At 38.1% G+C, this 20,364-nt stretch overlaps 2 protein-coding genes across 3 annotated transcripts; one reads left to right on the top strand and one right to left on the bottom strand.

The window, feature by feature from the left end:
• The first annotated feature begins 1,056 nt into the window (after window positions 1-1,056).
• On the top strand, window positions 1,057-7,692 carry tapbpl (TAP binding protein like). The gene is made up of 9 exons (XM_053494407.1): window positions 1,057-1,356; window positions 1,570-1,770; window positions 1,893-2,171; window positions 2,850-3,038; window positions 3,126-3,293; window positions 3,437-3,540; window positions 5,423-5,669; window positions 6,196-6,262; window positions 6,419-7,692. The coding sequence occupies exons 1-9, from the start codon at window positions 1,311-1,313 to the stop codon at window positions 6,423-6,425; spliced, it is 1,308 nt and encodes a 435-aa protein (XP_053350382.1). The 5' UTR covers window positions 1,057-1,310; the 3' UTR covers window positions 6,426-7,692.
• Window positions 7,693-8,490: 798 nt separating this feature from the next.
• vamp1b (vesicle associated membrane protein 1b) lies at window positions 8,491-15,136 on the bottom strand. Of its 2 annotated transcripts, XM_053494409.1 has the most exons (5): window positions 14,664-15,131; window positions 13,719-13,869; window positions 12,890-13,048; window positions 10,903-10,954; window positions 8,491-10,030 (listed from the first exon to the last, which is right to left on the bottom strand). In XM_053494409.1, coding segments are annotated over exons 1-5 (381 nt in total). In that variant the 5' UTR covers window positions 14,666-15,131; the 3' UTR covers window positions 8,491-10,013. The 2 variants fall into 2 exon arrangements, with proteins under 2 accessions (XP_053350384.1, XP_053350383.1); XM_053494408.1 differs by lacking the exon at window positions 8,491-10,030 and having other exon boundaries at window positions 10,877-10,954; window positions 14,664-15,136.
• Window positions 15,137-20,364: the final 5,228 nt, after the last annotated feature.

Genomic DNA, 20,364 nt, shown 5'->3' with positions numbered 1-20,364 from the left:
AAACCAGAAAACATCCCAGAAAACAATATTGCCTCAGGTCCCAATTTAGCCAGATCTGCAAAATGTGACTATATATTTAGGAATTTAGGAAAATGTTTCCATTTGATAAACTGGGACCTGTGTTTTCTAAACACCTGTTCCTTGAAAGCAAAACGGAATCTTGACTAGAACTGAGTAGTCCTTGATTAGAATATAAATACTACTGTATGTTTTGTATAATAATAATAATAATAATAATAATAATTGGGTAGAGTGCATGGGCATAAATGCCCCCCCCCCCAATCCCAATTTTTTTTTTTTATCGCACTCTCTAGTGTGAAAAATATATGTAAGTATACCTAAGATAATTGGACACCCCCCACTTCCTCACAGTGGTTTGGCCCACTGCCTGCTTTCCCAGTTCAAGTCAGGTGTGTGACTGCAGCTCAATTAATGTTAATAAAATAAAGCGATTCTTTTTAATGTAGTTGATGCAGAATTATTCATAAATTAGTTGCGGCAAAAATGCTGATTACCGATGTAATTTTCCATGAATCTGCTATATGAGCGATTAAATTATTACTTATCTAGTAAACGTTAGCTTGTTTACAATAGCTTGTTGCATAGTGCTTGACTGTAAACAACATAAACAATAGTTTTGAAAAAGAATCTGCTTTGTCATTGAACCTGAGAAAAACTTTGAAAATAACCATAATAATGATAGAAGCAAAGTTTTGCACTGTGGGGACATATCTTTATTTATCTGTTTGTGTCCCCTTCAAAAATTGCTCATGAGAAATTTTATATTTATTGTTAACCCTACTGTTAAATGAAATTTACGCCCATGGTAGGGTGTGTGTGTGTGTGTGTGTGTGTATGTGAGTGAGTGATGGATTGGCCCCTGTAACCCTGTACAGGATATAGAGAATAAATGTTTTTCAAATGCATTAAAATATAAACCTTTTCAATTTAAAGACATATTGTCTCCTTAAACACGTTATAGAGAATCAATAGATTAAATAAATGAATAACTAAATGAATCCTGAGCCGCGGATACTTTCACTTTCACTCCGCTCTCTGGACGCGGCTGTTACTGCAGGAGAGAGCTGCGTATCTCAAACCGGAAGTTTAAATGCTGAATATTTTAAATGAAAAGTGAAACTGCTGTGAATTAGGCCATGTCTAAAAACCAACAGACCTAGCAACAGACCCGAGCTCAAAGTTTTTATAATTATTATTATTATTTTGATTCGACTGAACTGTGTACCGGCGCTGGGTTACATGTCGTTCTGTTTCGTGTTTATAGCGCTGTATACTTATCTGTAATAATCATGTTTACTATCTTCATTTTCACTTCTCTGCTCGCTTTGGCACACGGTGAGTTTTACAGGCTTTTTATATTTTTTTATTTATTTAAGTGTTTATTTTCCATAAAGCGTTGAGTAATTAGATTTTTGTTTGTTTGTTTGTTTGTTCTGTTTGTATTCCTTCGTGTATAATGGTACTGCATAGCCGGATTCCCCCTTTTGTAATATTCTCTCTCTCTTTTCTCTCTTTCTCTCTCTCTCTCTCTCTCTCTCTCTCTCTCAGGTGTGTTGGTTGCAGATGTAGTTCTGTCCTGCTCCTTTATTGAGGAGGGAGGAGGAATGACTGGTGCTCACTTCATACGCTCCCCTGCCACTGTCGTACTAAAAGACCTTCCTATGAACTCTGACCTCTCCCCAGAAACCATCACCCCCTACATTCCCCCTACCATCCCTAACGCAGATGACCTTATTTTTGAGGCCACATGTAAGTTATAATCCTATTGCCCATAAACTTGTGATAAAAGTAATCTGCTTTTGTAACTGAAATCTGTTTTTGTCCTATCTCTGTCTATTTTGTCTCTTTGTCCTCTTTGTCTCTTGTCTTAGCTTCATCTGTGGAGATTCCTGAAGCAGAATCTCTTCTCCATGCTGACTGTAATGAACAGGAAGTGACTTGTGAATTAAGTCATTATATTCCTCGTGGCACAAACCCGGATTCCGTACCCGCTCATTTCATTGCCTCGGTTCAACTTGAAGGAGGAGGAGTCGGCTTTACGCTGGTGCTACAGACAATAGCCAATGAGAACACGGAATCAAATACGGCATCATTAATACAGAGCAAACTTCAGCTTCCTCTCAGCCAGTCGGGAACTCTGATCACAGAGGGTATTATTCTTATTCTTATTTATTATTTGTTTGTTTTTTTGTTTGTTATTATATCTAGAATTAAGCATACACATAGACATATATTAATTGAGTAGCACATCTAGGTTTTTGCCTTCCTATTCTAATTCTTGGGTAATAGTGAAATTCCTTGATGGATGAAAGCATGGGAGTTTTTAATTGCTGTACATACCGTACATTCAGCAGTCACATCATAACACCACTCCAGTTGATAACATTTACAGCAGTGCAAAACTGTAAAAATTATTTATTGACAATTCACAAGTGTTCAAGTGCATGCTGTATCTTGAATTGTTTTACTTGCAAGTGGTATATGATGCATGTGGTGTTAAAAATTGCAGACTATAAGACCTCTGAGTGGCGCAGTGGTAACGTGCTCACCATATCACCCGGAGAGCTCTAGTTCGATTCCCAGGTAATGCTGTACCAATGCTGTGCATGAGCGAGCAGTTCGAAAAGATGTGGTCAGCTGGCATTACATGATAATTTTCAGCCCTTCCTGACTGACTGGTAGTAGAAGCCTTAATGTGGGAGCCCCCTATTGACGGTGGGAGGATTGAATACAACTAAATTAGGGAGAAAATCGGAGGAAAAAAATTACAAAATATAGTTTAATTAATCTGCTAAAAATTGTAATTTCTCTTTGTTTGTTTTTTGCAGCTGTGTTTGTGGTGTTCTCTCGCTCGCCCTCCATTGCAGTCCCTATAGGAGAGGACATTGTGTTAGATTGTGGTTATAGGCAAAGGGACACACCCACAGAGCGAAATGTGGGTCTTGAGTGGCGGTGGCAGTACAGAGGACAAGGACGGACTATTCTGGATATGAAAGAGACTGAGGCAGGAACACTTGGTGAGTAAAGGGTTATTTATGTGTATCCAATAATGCAATAATTGTTATGTGAGTCCAATAATCCGATAATTGTTTTCTGGCTGGCAGTGGAGGTTGATCGAGATGGAGCAAGTGCAAACTCAACTTTACTAGTCTTAAATGGAAATGCATCTTTGACCATGAAGACAGTAAAGGTCTCAGATGAGGGCACATACATCTGCACTATTAACTCTGAACCCTTTCAGACCCAGCAAATAGTTCAGCTGAATATTATACGTAAGTGTCTTGCGAATACGTTGACAGTGAAATGCCAAATGTCTTTGTTCTTTGTATTATTTTTGTTAAAGGTGGCAGTTTCAACAGTCATTTTTGTGGTTATCATCTATTGATCTAATGTCCTGCAATTCTGTTTCTTTTAGAACCTCCCAGAGTTTTTTTTGTAGAAAACAAAATTACATTTCAAGATGAAACACCAAAGAGACTGAGTTGCCACTGTGAGCGGTATTACCCCCTAGATGTAACGGTGTGTACTTACCTGCAGTCAGCACACACTAATGATTCAGATAACAACAGTTTTAAGATGACCTGTTATCACATTAAGGATAACTAGCCCTTGGATAAAAAAAAAAAAAACTGTGTCAAGTGCTAATGGCAGAGTGATTATTTTGTGAATGTGACTTCATGTGTGTGACCTACAAGGAACCTCCTTTATGCCGTGCTTATTCTCTGGCAATTCACATCACTCTGAGTGATGCAGGTGAATAAAAAGGACCTCCCAATGCTTATTCACATTTTCTAAATAAGCAGCTCCAAATTTCACTTTCTTTTGTCCCAGACCATCAGGGTAGATTCTTTTTAATTTAGTTTAGGCCATGTTTCAGTGTTTGTAATGGTATGGTTTGCAAACAACTCTTAATAGTAGTGCTAGTATTATACAGTACTTTTTTTCTCCCCTAATTTAGTCGTGGCCAATTCCCCCCCCGTCACTAGGGGGTTCCCACATTAAGGCTTCTACTACCATTCACCCGGGAGGGCGAAGACTATCACGCGCATCTTTTCGAACTGCTTGCTCACGCACCATTAGGGGCGGAGTAACACACTCAGAGGAAAGCGCTAGCGCAAGCTCACAGACCCCCCTGATTGGCTGTAGAGCCGTGATTAATGTGGGAGCGCAAGTTCCTCTCATCCCTCCCCCCTGAGAGAGCTCGGCCAATCAGCTCTCTCTGTGCCTCCGGCTGTGAGAGGAAAACAGCATCACCCGGGATTCAAACCAGCGATCTCCGGTTGAAAGGGCGAGCACTTTACCACTGCGCCACTCGGAGGCTTATACAGTACTTTATTAAGACTTAAAAAGTTTGTATTAAGTGACGAATGAATATTATAAATTAAAATATATATTTTTTCTTTTATGAATTACCAATAATTTTCATTAATTTAGAGGCTAATAATTCAACGCATGATTTATAGTGTTAGTGTTTATAAAAGGGGATGACGCGATATGTTACAACACAGAAAGAAATAGGTGCGACCACAAAATAAGGCTTAAGGTAGATTTATGCCTCTGCATCAATCACTGTAGGTTTTGCATACTGTAGCTGCATACTCAATGCTATATCGTATGGAGTAACCTCACATGCACGTCCCCAAAAATGTAACTACAATCAAACCGCAACAACTATTAGTAAACCTGGTAGCAATGCATTTATGGCTTCTTCTATACTTCTATCTTTTACCTGGAGTTGAAAATTGAATGAACGTGGACTAAATTAAGAAAAGACTAACCAACAATGTTCGTAAATCTGTAAGGTTACATTCGCATGATTCATCTTCAATATATTACAAGAACTGACAGATGGCAGCAAATTATTTATTGGTGACATCTCTAATGTCTTCTCTTTTCTTCCCTTTGCACTAATTTTATTAAAATTAACTGTTATTTAACTTATGTTAGCTCCAACAAGAAAAAAATAATAAACTGTATGCGTGGACTAAAAACAGAGAGCATGGATTAATACACTGAGAACACATATTACTTAAGTCATGCACTTGGTTTAATAAACGGTGTGCACGGATTATAAAATGTGCATATATTGACAATCTTCCTCACAGTTTTACATGGATTGTTTTAATTTAATACAGGTTTATCTTGAAATTAAACTGAGATATGGGGAAATACTTTGGGGTTTTCAGTTGAGTAGTTAAACATCATTAGTATCCTCTGGATATTCAAAGTTTCTTTTATAAGCAAATTCAAATAATTAAAAAAATTTGAATAAAAAGACCCCCCAATGCTTATTCATATTTTCTAAATGCTTCTTTAAAAAAGAAAAGTACAGCAATACTTGTTTATTACAGTTTGGTTGGATGTTTAGGGATTACCTTGCTTTTTCTTTGGATCTATGCAGGTGGAGTGGTTTTCTCAACCCTCCGCTGGGACAGAGAACATCTCCCGCACAAAGGAAGCCTCTCTCTCCAGTCATCGGCAGCACAATGATGGGACGTACTCTCTCTCATCCTTCCTCATTGTCCGCCCCTCGGAACACCCTCCTGGCACTGTGTTCACCTGTAGGGTTTCTCATGTTGCCCTGCAAACTCCCAGGGATGTTAGCCTGACCATAGTCGCACCTGAGCCAGGTCAATTCACCAGCCTGGGTGAGTTTGTATTTCATGGCCATAAACTTTAAAAATAAAAATAAAACAAACTGTTCCTTATTGATGGGGTGGCATTCAACTTTTATATTTGTAGTAGATACAAAAAAAGTAAACTTTAAACTGTAAAACTATAGTTTACAAATATACGTATGGTCCATTTATGTAGGCTAAATCCCTTTTCACACTACATATATAAGATATGAAAGATAAAATACACAGCAAAAATGAAAACATCCTTTAAGACAGACACCTGTGAATTTGAACAAGAAATAATTGTTATTAGTTCCTAATACACAACTGCTTTTCAATATCCTTCTTCTTCATGTATTAAGGTGGAGAATATAAAAAGCAATTTTCATTTAAAATGTGACAAAGACAGAGCTAAGCACAATATAAAGCATGTATAATTATACTATAGTATATTCTAATTATTTTAGTGAATAACTGCATTTATCCTACATATTGGTTATTTTTAGGACTATGTGTGATGATGTTAGTTTTAGTGTGAAAGTTTTTTTTCTCACAGGAGAATACTACTGGATGATTCTGGTAACACTGATTTTGTCGGTACTGTTCTTATATCAAGCATTCAGGTACGTATGTATACTACTGTACTTTCTATATTGTATACAGACTACTGTGTACTGATTATAAAATTTTTTATTGTAAGATGCATATTAATTTAGGGATGATCTGCTATATATATAATGTCAATATAAAATAAAAAATATGTATATGTATATTTATAGATCCTGAAGATATGAAAGGGTGTCAGGGTGGCTCAGCAGAGGGAGCCGCACAACTCCAGGACATTAATCTGAGCTCAAGTTACTGCCTGGGCAGGTTCACTTCTGTTTGTGTGTGTGTGCAATTTTATGGTGCAAGTTCAATCAACTCCCAAGAAGCAACTTTTTTAAACAAAAAATTTTTCTTTAGTTTAAAAAAAACTAAAAGACCTAAAAGGTTTTCTTTTGATTATTGCAGTCAAATATTAGTGTTAGATTTTTAAGTAGCACAGTACCGTATTAGTTGGCTGCATAAATATCTTTCAAGCAAAGGAATAACTTTGTTAAAAGAATGTATTCACAAGGGCAGTAAGATAAAGTGTGTGTGTGTGTGTGTGTGTGGGTGTGTGTGCGCACGCACGCATGCACAGGCACCTACAGTGTACAGCAGTGGTCTCCAAACTTTTTTGAACCGTGGACCAGTTTTATGGAACACAATTTTTCACGGACCGGCCATCGCCACACACAATAACACAGAATTGTGAGAGCCCTGAGCTTTTTCCCCTGCGACAGCCAGTCTCATCTAGAGTAATGGGAGCTAATCACACCTGAAGCGTATTCCTTATGTCCAGTCTGCTTCATAATTTAGTTTTTGTTGCCGTTTCACAAAGATAGGATGTTCAAAATGGAAGCAGGGTTTTTAGTGCTTTTGCAGATATCTCAGGATATTCTGCTATGATTTTAATCCAGAATGAAGAAGAGATGAAGTTGTCTCAAATACCCTTTTAAGGACACACCTTTTATACAGAGCAGGCTTAGAGCAAGTAAATCACCTGTTGCGATAAACCCGTAAATTAGATAAGACTCCTGGCAACAAGTTAAGTTGTACTGTATATACTGGTATGCTTGGCGTTTGCTTTTAAATGCAGCTTTCTTTTTGTTTATGGGTTCAGAGTCTCCAGAGACATGTTTTTCTTTTTAACTCATTTTAGCCAGTGTTAGCTTGTAGGATTAACTTAGTTTTATCCGCCATCAAAACCAATACAGCGAGAAATAAATGGAAGGTGACCCAATCATGTTTTTTTATTATTTATTTAAATTCTTTCTGCGGCACAGTAGCAAATCATCCATAGCCTGGTACCAGACCGAGGCCTGGAGGTTGGGGGCCACTGGTGTACAGTAAAGTGACTACTGATGTAATATTGCATATGGATGCCAATTTAAGTTGAATTAAGTTAAAATGTGAACACTGTAAATATATAGACCTCTTGTTAAAAGTCTGAAACTCATGGACTCAATCTTTTTGTCTTTGTTTTTTTCTTGTCAGTTGGCAACAACTCACCACATTATCCAGAAACTAGGCTTATTTTAAGGTAAAAACTATTACTGCACAGCTAATAATTGTGACAGTAGTTACAAGCTAATAATAGAAGAATAGAATAATAATAAAAGAGTTCAGTCTTTATATGCAAAAACACCTATCTTAACTGTGATAACTGCTGCACGTTTTCTTAATTTATTTAAGTCATTTTTGAAAACATAAAGATGAGCTGCTGGTTCTAATGTCTGTCTTTTTTTTTTTTAATCATCAGTTCCACCCATCCTAGAGTAAACACTGTAGACTGATTTACAGTCTTTTTATTTCACTGTTTACTTTCTCTCACAATTTCCTTTACACATTGCGCAAAATGACTATTTTTAAAGCACAAGTCATTAACCCTTTGACTGTTTCTATTTGTCTGATGTTATTGTAACACGGCCACCCGCATAACGGCCAAGGCAGCAGATTTATAGACAGGCAGAGCAGCGGACGGCCGTGGTTGCTAGGCAACCCCACCATGTTGCCAATCAGAGGAGACGCGCTACACCTGTCCGGTAGGTGATTTAAACCCCCAAGAAACCAGCACACAATGTGCGAACATTAGATAGCACCCGGTATTAGAGCGTTGCTCTGGTATAAGGAAAAGTGAAAAGGATAAAGAAGAGTGGAGATAAAAAGAGAGACGGCACGCGCAGACATAAGCACACCTGTCTTCGTAGTAACACACACCCCTTTCTGAATAGAAGATAGTTAATAAAAACGCTGTAATACACCATGCTTTTTAAATTTCTTTATTGGCATCCGCAAAGGGGTTAGAGCAAATAGGCATGCTTCTAAATTCTCTAAATAGTCATAAGTTATCTGCTTTATTATTAGTCAGTGATAAACTTTTTATAAATGGCATTTACATTTAAGAATGCGCCATACAATCTCTTTAAATCCACCAGCGAAATGGAAACCGAAAGCTCTTGCATTTGCACTGCATAGAAAAATAATAAAATTTATGTATATTAAGGACATTTGATTTAAAATAGCGTACTACATGGCAAGTCAAACAACTTGTTTTTTTTCCTCATTACATTTTCTCAGAAATGTAGCAGGTCATTGTATGTTTTGGCAGGCTCACAGATCTTATGTTTTTTACACTGAAGAGATTTCATGGAAGCGATGACATGGTCCTATTTGGCCTGTACACATTAGGCAGTAAGAGATATGATGATTCTTACAATGTGTCCATTCTTCCATGCAAGTCCTTAGACACAAATAATGGATAATACTGGCCTGATGAATGTTGGCCTGATTGACATGTGTGGTTTGGTTTGTGTAAGTCAGTTTATATGTAAAATTTTTTTTGTTTTGTTTTGTTAGGAATTACTGATTTGTCTTTTAGCTGACATACAGTATAAGTCTGCAATGTGTATATATCCATGCCTTGTGTGTGTGTGTGTGTGTGTGTGTGTGTGTGTGTTTCTGTGTATTTGCATGTGTGCGCATGACTGTCCCAACATTTTCCCCCTTACATCCCTCTTCACATCTCCCTTTTTATTTCTATTGTCTGCCTGCTTATTTGTTATACAGCAAACAAATGAATGGAATATTTCTAATTATATCTGAGAAAAATGGTTTCTATAGGCAATGCTTGCAACAACAATTACACATACACAATAAAAGTAGGTTAAATTTCTTCTCATGTATCTTATGTTGACACTAATAGATACAAGCAGGTAGGGTGATAGCTATAAACATTATGACAGTAGGAAAGAACAAGTTGTATATATGCTGATTTATAGATCTGAGAAATTCCCAAAGACTTTAAAAAGTCAGCTGAGGACACTTTGGCCTTAGAAGTAGAAAGGGGAGTGTGGCCTTCATGTCTTTGATTTCTTCATCCCTCTTTTTATGCACATTCTCCTACATTCCCTGTCACACCCTTGCAACAGCAGTTCACAGCATCCCACCCTTTCTCGAACTAATCACACAAACATGCATGGTCTATGTCCATCTGCATGCATGCATGGGTTTGTGTAGAATCTCAGAGTTTCTAAAACAGCAAGCTAGAGAAAATCATAATGAAAAATCAATGAACAGCATAGCAGATTAAGGGAGAACAGGACGCTTGTGACTCTGATGACTAGTGTCACATTGAAAAGTAGCAGATGGCTGGAATGAGAGACCTTGATAGTAAAAAGAGAAAAGGAAGAGGATGAGGCATGGACTTTATGAGTGGGCTTTTCATAATGCTTTTTTGTTCTTCTGCCTCCATTAACTGGTTTTCTTATGTATGTCAGCTGGGTGAGCTCATGAGAAGAAATACACTGTAAAGGAAAGAGGAAAAGAGAAAGATACAAGGAGTGCACAAAACAGAAGAGTTGTCAAATTACAGCAATTCATACATTTAAAATACCACAGATTCTTTGTGGCAGTGTGGCTTATTTCTTTTATATTATTATCTCTAAGGGCTACTTACAATTAAAAATACATTGAAATTTGTTTTGAGAATAAATAGCTGTGCATACAAGAGAAAGCCTTACAAAAACGATCAACATATACTAATCAGCCATAACATTACTACACAAAACATTATGCATTACATCATACAGGTTCGCTTTGTACCACCTGAGCTGCTCTGGCCCCTATGGGCAGGGCTCCAAAAGACCTGTGGTATCTATCACTTGGACGTTGCCAACGGATCGCTCGGGTGCTCTGGGTTGAGGGGTGGGGCCTCTATGGATCATACTTGTTTGTCCAGCACATTTCATGGCTCCTCAGAGTGAGGCAGGCGTAGGCTGTATGCCCGTGAGTGTCCTGGTGCCTTTCTATTGTGACCAGCACTTTTTCCAGGGAGTTGTGCAGCACTGGCTTTTCTGTGAGATCGAACCAGACAGACTGGCCTTTACTCCCGCAGACATAGACGAGCCATGGCTGCCCATGATCCAGTCACCAGTTTACTGGTATATAATTAATAATCAGTGTTATTGCGGTATGCTACTCTATGTGGTGTTAATGTTATGGCTGATCAGTGTACTGTACATGCTGTAAATTTCAGTAAATCCTTCTAGAACATTTTAATTAAAATTAAAGTAGTGTTATCTTTATAAATCATTTTACTCTGTTAAAAAAGGATTCCACTTTGTTTGCTTAATTGCTGTAAAAAAAATAAATTAAAAGTATGAATATAGTAACTCACAGAAGATTATTCCGACCACTATGACTCCAATAATACCCATCATAATCATCATCTAAAGTAAGGCAATAAAAACAGAAAAACAGAAGTGTTAACTTGCATGTTAAGTGTTCAACCTCAATTACAGTGTCATACATAAAAACAGTAAACTGTTTTTAACCACTGAGAAAATGTAATAGATGGTGTCACTTCATTACCATACAGAAGAGAGAGCGAGAGAGAAAGAGAGGAGATTAAAACTCTAATGAAGCATAACGTTCTCTTCACCACCCCCACCCCCACCACCCCTTGAAATCAACACACTGCCTTTGACTCATTAGTTGGCACTGAGCACCAGAGAAAGGGAAAATCTGGTAATGGATATTTGGGTTCTCTGTTTGAAAGAACAGTCACTTTCAGAACAATATTTTTAATGTAATGCATCCTTCTCCATTCCACGAATTAACTACTGCTGCAAAAAGGAAAATGTCTAAATATTTAGTACTAGGATTTGATTTGGAACTCTTAGGATTTAATTACCCTCCTACCTGCATGTTGTCAGTATTACAGACGTTGCATAATATATATATTATAAAGTGTGTCAGTTGCTTCCCTGTAATCTAACAGTGGGCTGCTGTCTATGCTAATAAACAAACAAACAAGGAAAAAAGGAAAAATTATAGAACTACCTGTGGACAATCCTGTTATGTCTACTTTATTACTGAATGTATTTTATTATCTAATCTCTTTTGTGCCCAGGCCAAATATTTAAAGTCAATTAGTGATAGCAGGCTAGCCAAAACACAGTTTCATCCAACAAAACCAAGATTATAATATAAAAATAAAAGAGAGGGACTAATATACCTATTTTTTATCACTAGCCAGTTACTGACTTACTTGCCGTATTAAAATCCTACTCCTGAATCTATTAACTCTTATATTATTATACTCACCATAACTCCAAATCATTCACTGTAGAGCATGGTATCAGACTTCTTCCTGAAGTCTGCCCACACAATATACCTGAAGATGCCTGACGATTAGGTGTGATGATGTTTTGTGTATCTGAGCTGGTGTTTTTGGCAACAAATTCCCTACAAAATCTAGTTCAAATACACCTGACTTTGAGTTAGCACTGTCAGGATAACGCTCTGTAGCTCAGGAACATTTTTTCTTTGTCCCCTGACTGAACAGTCCAGTCTTAATATTCTTACCAAAATATCCTCCAAACTGTAGATATAAGGGGACAATACACTCATCACTGTATAATGTTTAATTAACAAAGATTTCTTGACATTAAGGAGAGAGTAAAACAGCTGAGGACTTTTTTAAAGAATGGAGGATCAAAGTCAAATGCCAAAATATAATGTTTTTGATTCTATTCGAGAGGGTGGGGGTGGGGCAATAAACACTATCAAATATGCACATCTACAAAAAAGATCTTCATTGGTCAATTTGTGGATGCAGGTCAATTAAAGAGAAATAAAAACAAAAGAAGACTTAACATATTGTTACAATTTTTTTTTTTACCTAAAAAATAAAATCATACATAATTAAATACTTATAAATCTGATTTGTACCTTAGTTAATTGTTTCATTTAACATGCCTGATGGTATCTACACCAACTGTTGTCATTTCCCTGGGCTCAAATTTGCTCTCATTAAAAATCACCACACACTCACAAACACACACATGCACACACACACTGTGCAGTATTTGGCTCCTGAGATTAGGATAAGTAGGGGGAGCATGAGTAAGAGTTTTTTTTTGCCATTCACCCTCTTCGTTACACAAACTCTCTATATTTGCTCTCTTTTCCTTATATGTTTTCTCTTTCTCTCTCTCTCTTTCCTTCTTATAATTATTTATTTCTGTGCATTAACTGGGACCAGTACATCTTCATTTAAAAAACAAGTACTTAAATATAAGCTATTCATAAAAATGAAAACATTTCAGTGAATGTGTCAGCTAGAGGTTCGGATGACATTGTTCACTGTCAATCATTCTCACCTTACAGTTCTTCCACCAGTACTTGTTCTTCAGCTTGGCAGCACAGCTCTCAAACTGAGAGGCTCCAGCCTGCAATGCATCAGCCCTATCGTCCAGCTCTGACAGTTTCTGGTCCCGCTCCAAGACTTTATCCACATTCACACGCATAATATCAACAACCTTTACAGAAAAGCAAATCATTAAGGAATTTTATTATCAATGACGATTCATTATTGCATTTGATTTGGTAGAAAATAACTATGGTTGGTGATTATTAATAAACGTTCTATTATAATACTTAATTCACAGTTAAATCAAGAATTCAGGACCTTATTATTATAATTATTTATCTGCCAGTTCTGTGACTTTAATAAACTGGACAATAAAGCTTTTCCAATTAATAATTCCAGCAGGTAAAAGTGATTAACTTTATAAGATGATGCATAAAAAGAGTTCAGACTACAGTTCTCGATAATATGTATAAATATCATAGATGTGCCAATTAAATATAAGGCTCATGTTTAAAAAAGTAAAATCTTAAACAAAAAAGTACTTAGAATAGGTAAACTAAATATTTAAAACACTAAAATCAAAGACAACCTGCTGTTCTGAAGGCCAAAATCACAAGGTCCAGGTTTAATTTGTTACAATATACATAGAGTTCATTAATAACCATATATAAATAGATGGTCAATGTCCATATACTCATATACTACATTTACAAAATAATAGAGACTACATAATCCGTCATTTATTATAAATGAAATAATTGTTTGTGAAAACTGAGTTTTGAATACATGATGAGGAGTTTTGAATACATCCATTTTTCCTCTTCCCCGGTGATGCTCACCTCTTCCACCTGCGCCTGTGTCTGCTGTAGTCGACGATTGCTGCTGGTGTTGGGAGGAGGGGCAGGAGGGCCTGGTGCTCCTTCTGCCCCGGGAGCACCAGGCGCTCCGGGAGCTCCTGCAGGAGCTGCAGCATCTGGAGCTGGCGCTGACCTGAACAAAAAGCCATCAGAGAATTAATGCACATCATAAGTGCATTGCAATAGGAGTGTCAAATTCAAGGCCTGTAGGGCTGCGGCACTACAGAAATCTGTTTTTTTTTCCCTATTAACATGCAATATTTATCCCAGAAAGCTCTCACTAATTCGCTTATGACTGTGTGTTAAATGAGGTAGAACTCTGCGGTGCTGTCGAGCACGTTTTAAATATGTCGTGCTATTTCTAAAGTGACGTATTGGACACTGGAAGACTATGAATAATGAGGACACCAAAGCACAGTCATCAGTCACGCGCGAAGAACATTACTGCACTGATCCCCTGATCTCATTCAAAAGTGCGCATTTTCACAAGAGGGTTAATTATTCCCATATAAATAAATGTAAATATGGTTTTGCTTAGTGAAGCAACAAAAATGGTCATGGGCATCACAAATGATACCAGTAATGATACTGGTAACAAACATTATCCAACATTATATTGGTATATTTTTTTCTCTCTCCCTGAGTAGCACAGCTCGGCTGCTTCCATGCTACAGTAATGAAGGTTGTGTGCTATAGCAGCAGTGTGACATGTTCAGTGGACCTGAGAATATCCTGCAAGTCCAGTAATACGTAACACCTAAGGGAAAAAACAAGTAACTCTGGTGAAAATAACGAGTCCTAAACTTATAAGGAGAATAAGAAATGTTTTTTTTTTTTTTATAAATCAATATAAAAAATACTGATAGCAGCACTCTGTGTGTGTGTGTGTGTGTGTGTGCAGTAGCAGATGTCCGCATTGATACTCACATGCTCTCTGCAGCGCTTTCGCCTTGAAGGAAAAGGAGGGAGATGTGAGGGGTTTTAAGTCAGCGCGATAGCAGCGGAGTGGAGGAAGAGATGATAAGAGTCCACCGGAGCGGTGCGGTGAGAGAGCTGGACTCGAGCTGGGACTGGAGCGGGACTGGAGCTGGGACGGGACGCCGCGCGATGACCAACGCAGCTCAGTGCTGCAGCGCGCGCATCAGCCCGAGTGACGCATTACGAGCTACTATAATTCACCCACAACGGCGTGTCAACGCACACGCGCGCGCACACACACACACACAGGATGTGTTCGGAATTAAAGAGATGTGAGTCAGCACGAAATGAACCATACGCGTCTTAGCTGTTTCGACTTCTGAGGTACCCCGTCTTCTTCTTCTTCTTCTTGCTCCTAGATGTGTGTGTGTGTGAGTGTCTGAGGCTTTTGGACTAGCGCAGGACTTTCCTCTCAGTACTGCAATGATGCGTCGCTCCCCCCCGCCCCCTCCCTCTCTCCCTCCCTCTCTCTCTCTCTCTCCCTCCCTCTCTCTCTCTCTCTATGCGCTAACACGCCTGGGACGTACAGAGTGTTGAGTTTGCTGTTTTTGCCCTGTCTAGAACGGTCTCCCCCACTCCTCCTCCTCCTCCTCTTTCCGTGTACACTGCTGCTTATAAAGCACTGTTCTCGAAGCAGTTTTCGCCATATCCCATACTGCACCTGCCCCAAACACTGCGTTTTATACATCCATCTTGGAGAAGGAGCAAAATAATAATAATTCCCCATAAGTAAAGTTGCACTCAGCTGCTTCAGGTTCTGGCATCATTTCATATTTAATTACATTATGCAAGGAATGGAAGAGGTTTCCATGGAGAATTCACAGTCCTGGCACCATCCTGAGAGGTTTGCACTGCTGCACTAAAGACAAATCACTCAAATTTGAAGCCAAACTGAAATGATTAGTCTCCAAGCTTGAGTCTCAAAAGAAGGAAAGAATAAAAGGCAGGTAGGACTACATTCTAACAATAAAACAATTGTTTTAATAGGCAAAACAGAGAATAATAGTACTCAATATACAACATATATTTGTATTATATAAGTATTCAAAATACTGTTTCCATTTACCATGGTCCATGGTTTGATCATGAGCTTGGGTTGTGAGTCTGTGCTGCTGTGTTCTCCTCATGTCTATGACTTTGATCCAGGTTCAGCTGTTTCTTCCCACCTCCAAAAACATACTGGTTGGGATATTAGTTACTCTAAACTGCCTCTAGGTGTAATTTTGTGCCACTGTAAACCCTGATGAGTAGATTTTACTCAGAGCATTTAAGGAAAGCATTTGCTAAAATGGTTCAAGTTTTAAAAATCATTTTTTTTAAAGTGTTGTTTTTACATTCAGACTTGTAACATTACAAATGCACAACTTTAAACTGTACTAAGCTTTTGACCTAAAATGTTGACCCCCTGATCAGTACCCTAATACCGTATATTCTGTATACAGTACCCTATAGTGAACTAATAATACAGTAGTTCCCATGATAGTGGGAAATAATACATACAGTAGTTATGAACTTTTTCTTTATTCTAATATTGTATTTTTTATTACCAAGGTTAAATATTATTGCAACCTGTGACTTGCAATTTCATTGACATTTTTAGACAGTTATTTGGTATTTCTTCATTGCACTAACCTATAGCAATTTCTAACAAGACTTTGAATAAAAACATTCAACATGAACCCCTTTCTTTGCAAAAATATTAATTAAAATACAAATTCTTCAACATGACTTAAGCACACTGCTATTAGAAAGGTTTCAAGACCAGAAAACAATCTTGGTCAACAAGATTGTGACAGCACACTGAGCATAGAGAATTTAAAAGAGATCCTACATGCCCCACCACACACCAATAACCCCAACTCCTTTTAAAGTCATGGTTCTGTTTTTATCCATATACCCTAATGAAGTTCACAATCCATAGCAGTTTTCAGTGGTTTTTTTTGTTTGTTTGTTGTTATTGTTGCTTTTGTTGCTGTATGTTTTGCTGGCTTTATAAATTTGGCTTTGTCTAAAAAAAAAATATTAACAACACTTTCCATATCGACATTATTCACATTAGTGCTATGTACAGTTTTTGTTTCAGTGATGTTGTCGTGTTTGTCACTGACCTTTTCCAGCACAGACTTCTGGATATCGCTGTTCTCAGAGTAGTTTAGGCCTCTTGTATTCTCCGGCTACCCAGTGATCTGCTTCTGTAGCCCAGCCGAGTTGCCCCCTGAGATCCCCGTCCGCACATCTCTGTACATAATGCTGAGCCTTTTATACCCGATGTCCCCACACTAAAAGCATTTCAGGCGCTCAGTAATGGCAAAAATGTTATAACTATTTTATAGGTATTCTAGAAAAAAAAAGCTCTGTCCCCTGCTGTAGTTTTTATAATATGAAAAATATATTAACTACATATAATATGTAGTTATTTATAATCACACTGTGATTTTAAATGGCCTTTCTGTTCCATCAAGTGCAACAGTAAAAGACCTCGGTGTGATTATAGATTCAAGCCTTTCATTTAAAGCACATGTAGATAATATTACCAGAATAGCATTCTTTCACCTCAGAAATATTGCCAAGATAAGAAATATATTGTCACCAAATGATGCAGAAAAACTAGTTCATGCTTTTATCACGTCTAGGTTGGATTATTGTAACGCCTTACTGTCTGGTTGTTCAACAAGGTGCTTGAACAAGCTTCAATTAGTCCAGAATGCAGCAGCGAGAGTCCTCACTCGAACCAGAAGATATGAGCACATCACCCCTATCTTATCCACATTGCATTGGCTTCCTGTAAAATTTCGCATTGATTTTAAAATACTACTCTTGACGTATAAAGCATTAAATGGTCTCGCCCCGCCACGCAATCCGCCACGCCTACTTTGATCAAAGGATGCAGGCTGCTTGTTAGTTCCGCATATTATTAAAACTACAGCAGGGGGCAGAGCTTTTTCTTACAAAGCCCCAAAGTTATGGAATAGTCTTCCAAATAGTGTTCGGGACTCAGACACAGTCTCAGTGTTTAAGTCCAGGCTAAAAACCTATTTATTTAGCCAAGCATTTTTATAAATAGATTTGCCTTAGGTAAAGGAGCAGATCTGGGGGACTCATGGACGTAAAGTATTATGGTGAACTGGTATGTTTAGATGCTGTCTTCCCCACTCTCATTGATCACTCAGGTTTGTTGACGGTGAGGTGATTGGTTGCTTTACATCTCAGGAAGCCCTGTGTGGTCTGCCTGGAATGCGTCTGGTGACTGGGGTTGGTTCCACTCTTCCATGAAGGTGGTCCTGTCCTCGACTGATGCAGACAGCTGTTCTCTGAGGACCTGTGACTTCAGTCGCTCAATAGTTCAGGACTGGAATTTCTCACAGTCCACCTAAGCCTCCAGGAACAAACTGGACTTTAATCTTACACATCTCCTCTTATACTGAACTTCCAGTCTCGCATATTATTATGCACATCAATCCCTGCTATCTGTTTTCACCCAGATGAGGATAGGTTTCCTGTTGAGTCTGGTTCCTCTCAAGGTTTCTTCCTATTACCATCTCAGGGAGCTTTTCCTTGCCACTGTCGACGTCGTCCTAGGCTTGCTCATCAGGGACAATCATATAATTTTGATTCATACACATTCACATTTCATACAAACTTAATTCTTTTGATTGTGTAAAGCTGCTTTGTGATGATGTAAATCGTTAAAAGCGCTATACAAATAAAATTGAATTGAATTGAAGGTACCGACAAGCAGCCTGCACTATTTGATCAAAGTAGTTGTGGCACATCATAAAACACTAGCAGTTCACTTAGGTACTATGGTATGAGACCATTTAGTGATTTATAGGTCATAAAGTAACATTTTTAAATCAGTGCAAAATTTCACTAGGTCAAGTGCAGTTACATTTATTGAATTTGGTAGACACCATAACCCAGAGGGATCTACATTCTGTCACATTATACATCTGAGGTTTAAGGGCCTTGCTTAAGGGCTCAATGGCGGCAATATGATGGTTGGAAGGGTCTGAACCTGGGACCTACCAATCAGTCGTCCAATGCCTTAACCACTGAGCTACCAGTGCACAAGTGCAGTGGTAACGTTAATGTGCTCACATCTTCTGGTTCTAGTGAGGACTCTGGCTGCTGCAATCTGAACTGGCATGTGTTTATGCACCAACACCAAGGTCTTTTACATGGAACAGATTGGACATCTAGAGTTACTGTGTAATAAAAAATGTGATCCTAGTACCAGTACTTCTGTACTCTCAAACTTAAGTCAAAAACCACCCGGTGTCTAATGTTTTTTACACAAGTTTATTAAGCTGGTGTCTCTCATCTGGCTTTGTTGATACATGTAACTGTGTGTCATCAGCATATCAGCAGAAACTAATACAATCCTTGGTGTCTTACATATTCTGTTCCTCAGAGGAAGCATGTAGAGAGAAAATAGCAAATAGCAAAATAGCAAAGTCCTAAAATCAAACCCTGTTTAACACCAAACCTTGCTTTAGTACACATAGAATAGTACCATTTACAGGGAATTGGGCTGGCCATTCCATATCGTTATTTTTGTTGGTCTGGAACCAAGATGCTGCTCGCTTACTGGTGTGTTTGGGGTCGTCTTGTTGAAACGCCCATTTCAAGGACATTTTCTCTTCGGCATAGGGCAACATGACCTCTTTAAGTATTTTGATGTACTCAAATTGATCCATGATCCCTAAAATGTGATAAATAGGCACAACACCATATTACGAGAAGCATCCCCATATCATGATGCTTGTGCCTCCATGCTTCACTGTGAAGACAACCTGACAAACTGTCTACAGCCTCTAGACCCAAAAAACACAATCTTGCTTTCATTAGTCCACAAAATAGTGCGCCATTTCTCTTTAGGCCAGTCAGTGTGTTCTTTGGCAAACTGTAACCTCTTCAGCACGTCTTTTTTTCAACAATGGGACTTTGCGGGCGCTTCTTGCTGATAGCTCGACTTCACATAGCCGTCTTCTAATAGTAACAATACTAACAGGTAACTTTAGATGTTCTTTAAATCAATTTTGTTATTCTTCAAACCATTCCAATGGTAGTTGTCCATTTTCTTCCGTGCCTTTCTGGTTTTGGTCTCCATTTTAAATCGTAAAAATTATTTGGTATCATTTTAGCGGAGCAGCCTATCATTTTCTGCACTTCTTTGTATGTTTTCCCATCTCTAGTTAACTTTTAAATCAAAGTACGCTGTTCTTCTGAACAATGTCTGGACAACCCATTTTACTCTGATTTTCAGGGAGAATTAGATTTTGAGAAATTGATTTTCAGAATAGAATGTGCAGGGTGTCCAATGCATTAATGTAATTTAAATTAAAAGTTATTATATGGATATGGAGCTTTACTCACTTTTTTCATTATTTTGAACACCACTGTGCATCTACAAGATGATTACAATCAGTAAATCACACAACCAGAGCCTGGGGAACACTTAACTTGACTCCTACAACATTTTCTAATCTTTCGAGGAATATGATCCATGGTGATGATCAGTATAGCTACTGTGCTACATCTTGGGGGGGCGGTTGGGGGGAAGGAGGATAAGGGCAAAACACAGGTAGCCAAGGTCAAGGTAAAGTTTCTTAGAGGTTTAAAAAACGGTTGTTATTGCTATATTTAGGCA

Source organism: Clarias gariepinus, chromosome 4, assembly GCF_024256425.1.
Source record: "Clarias gariepinus isolate MV-2021 ecotype Netherlands chromosome 4, CGAR_prim_01v2, whole genome shotgun sequence".
Lineage (NCBI taxonomy): Eukaryota > Metazoa > Chordata > Actinopteri > Siluriformes > Clariidae > Clarias > Clarias gariepinus.
Note: the sequence above shows the minus strand (reverse complement) of the source record. Positions and strands in the feature narration are given on the sequence as shown.

Bases quoted from the DNA above. Each gene is read 5' to 3' on its own strand.
- tapbpl (XM_053494407.1), top strand. From the start codon at position 1,311: ATGTTTACTATCTTCATTTTCACTTCTCTGCTCGCTTTGGCACACG. The intron at 1,771-1,892 runs GTAAGTTATAAT...CTCTTGTCTTAG, and splicing joins CCTTATTTTTGAGGCCACAT to CTTCATCTGTGGAGATTCCT. The intron at 2,172-2,849 runs GTATTATTCTTA...TGTTTTTTGCAG, and splicing joins GGGAACTCTGATCACAGAGG to CTGTGTTTGTGGTGTTCTCT.
- vamp1b (XM_053494408.1), bottom strand. The intron at 13,049-13,718 runs GTGAGCATCACC...TTTTCTGTAAAG, and splicing joins CACAGGCGCAGGTGGAAGAG to GTTGTTGATATTATGCGTGT. The intron at 10,955-12,889 runs GTGAGAATGATT...GCCTTACTTTAG, and splicing joins ACTGGTGGAAGAACTGTAAG to ATGATGATTATGATGGGTAT.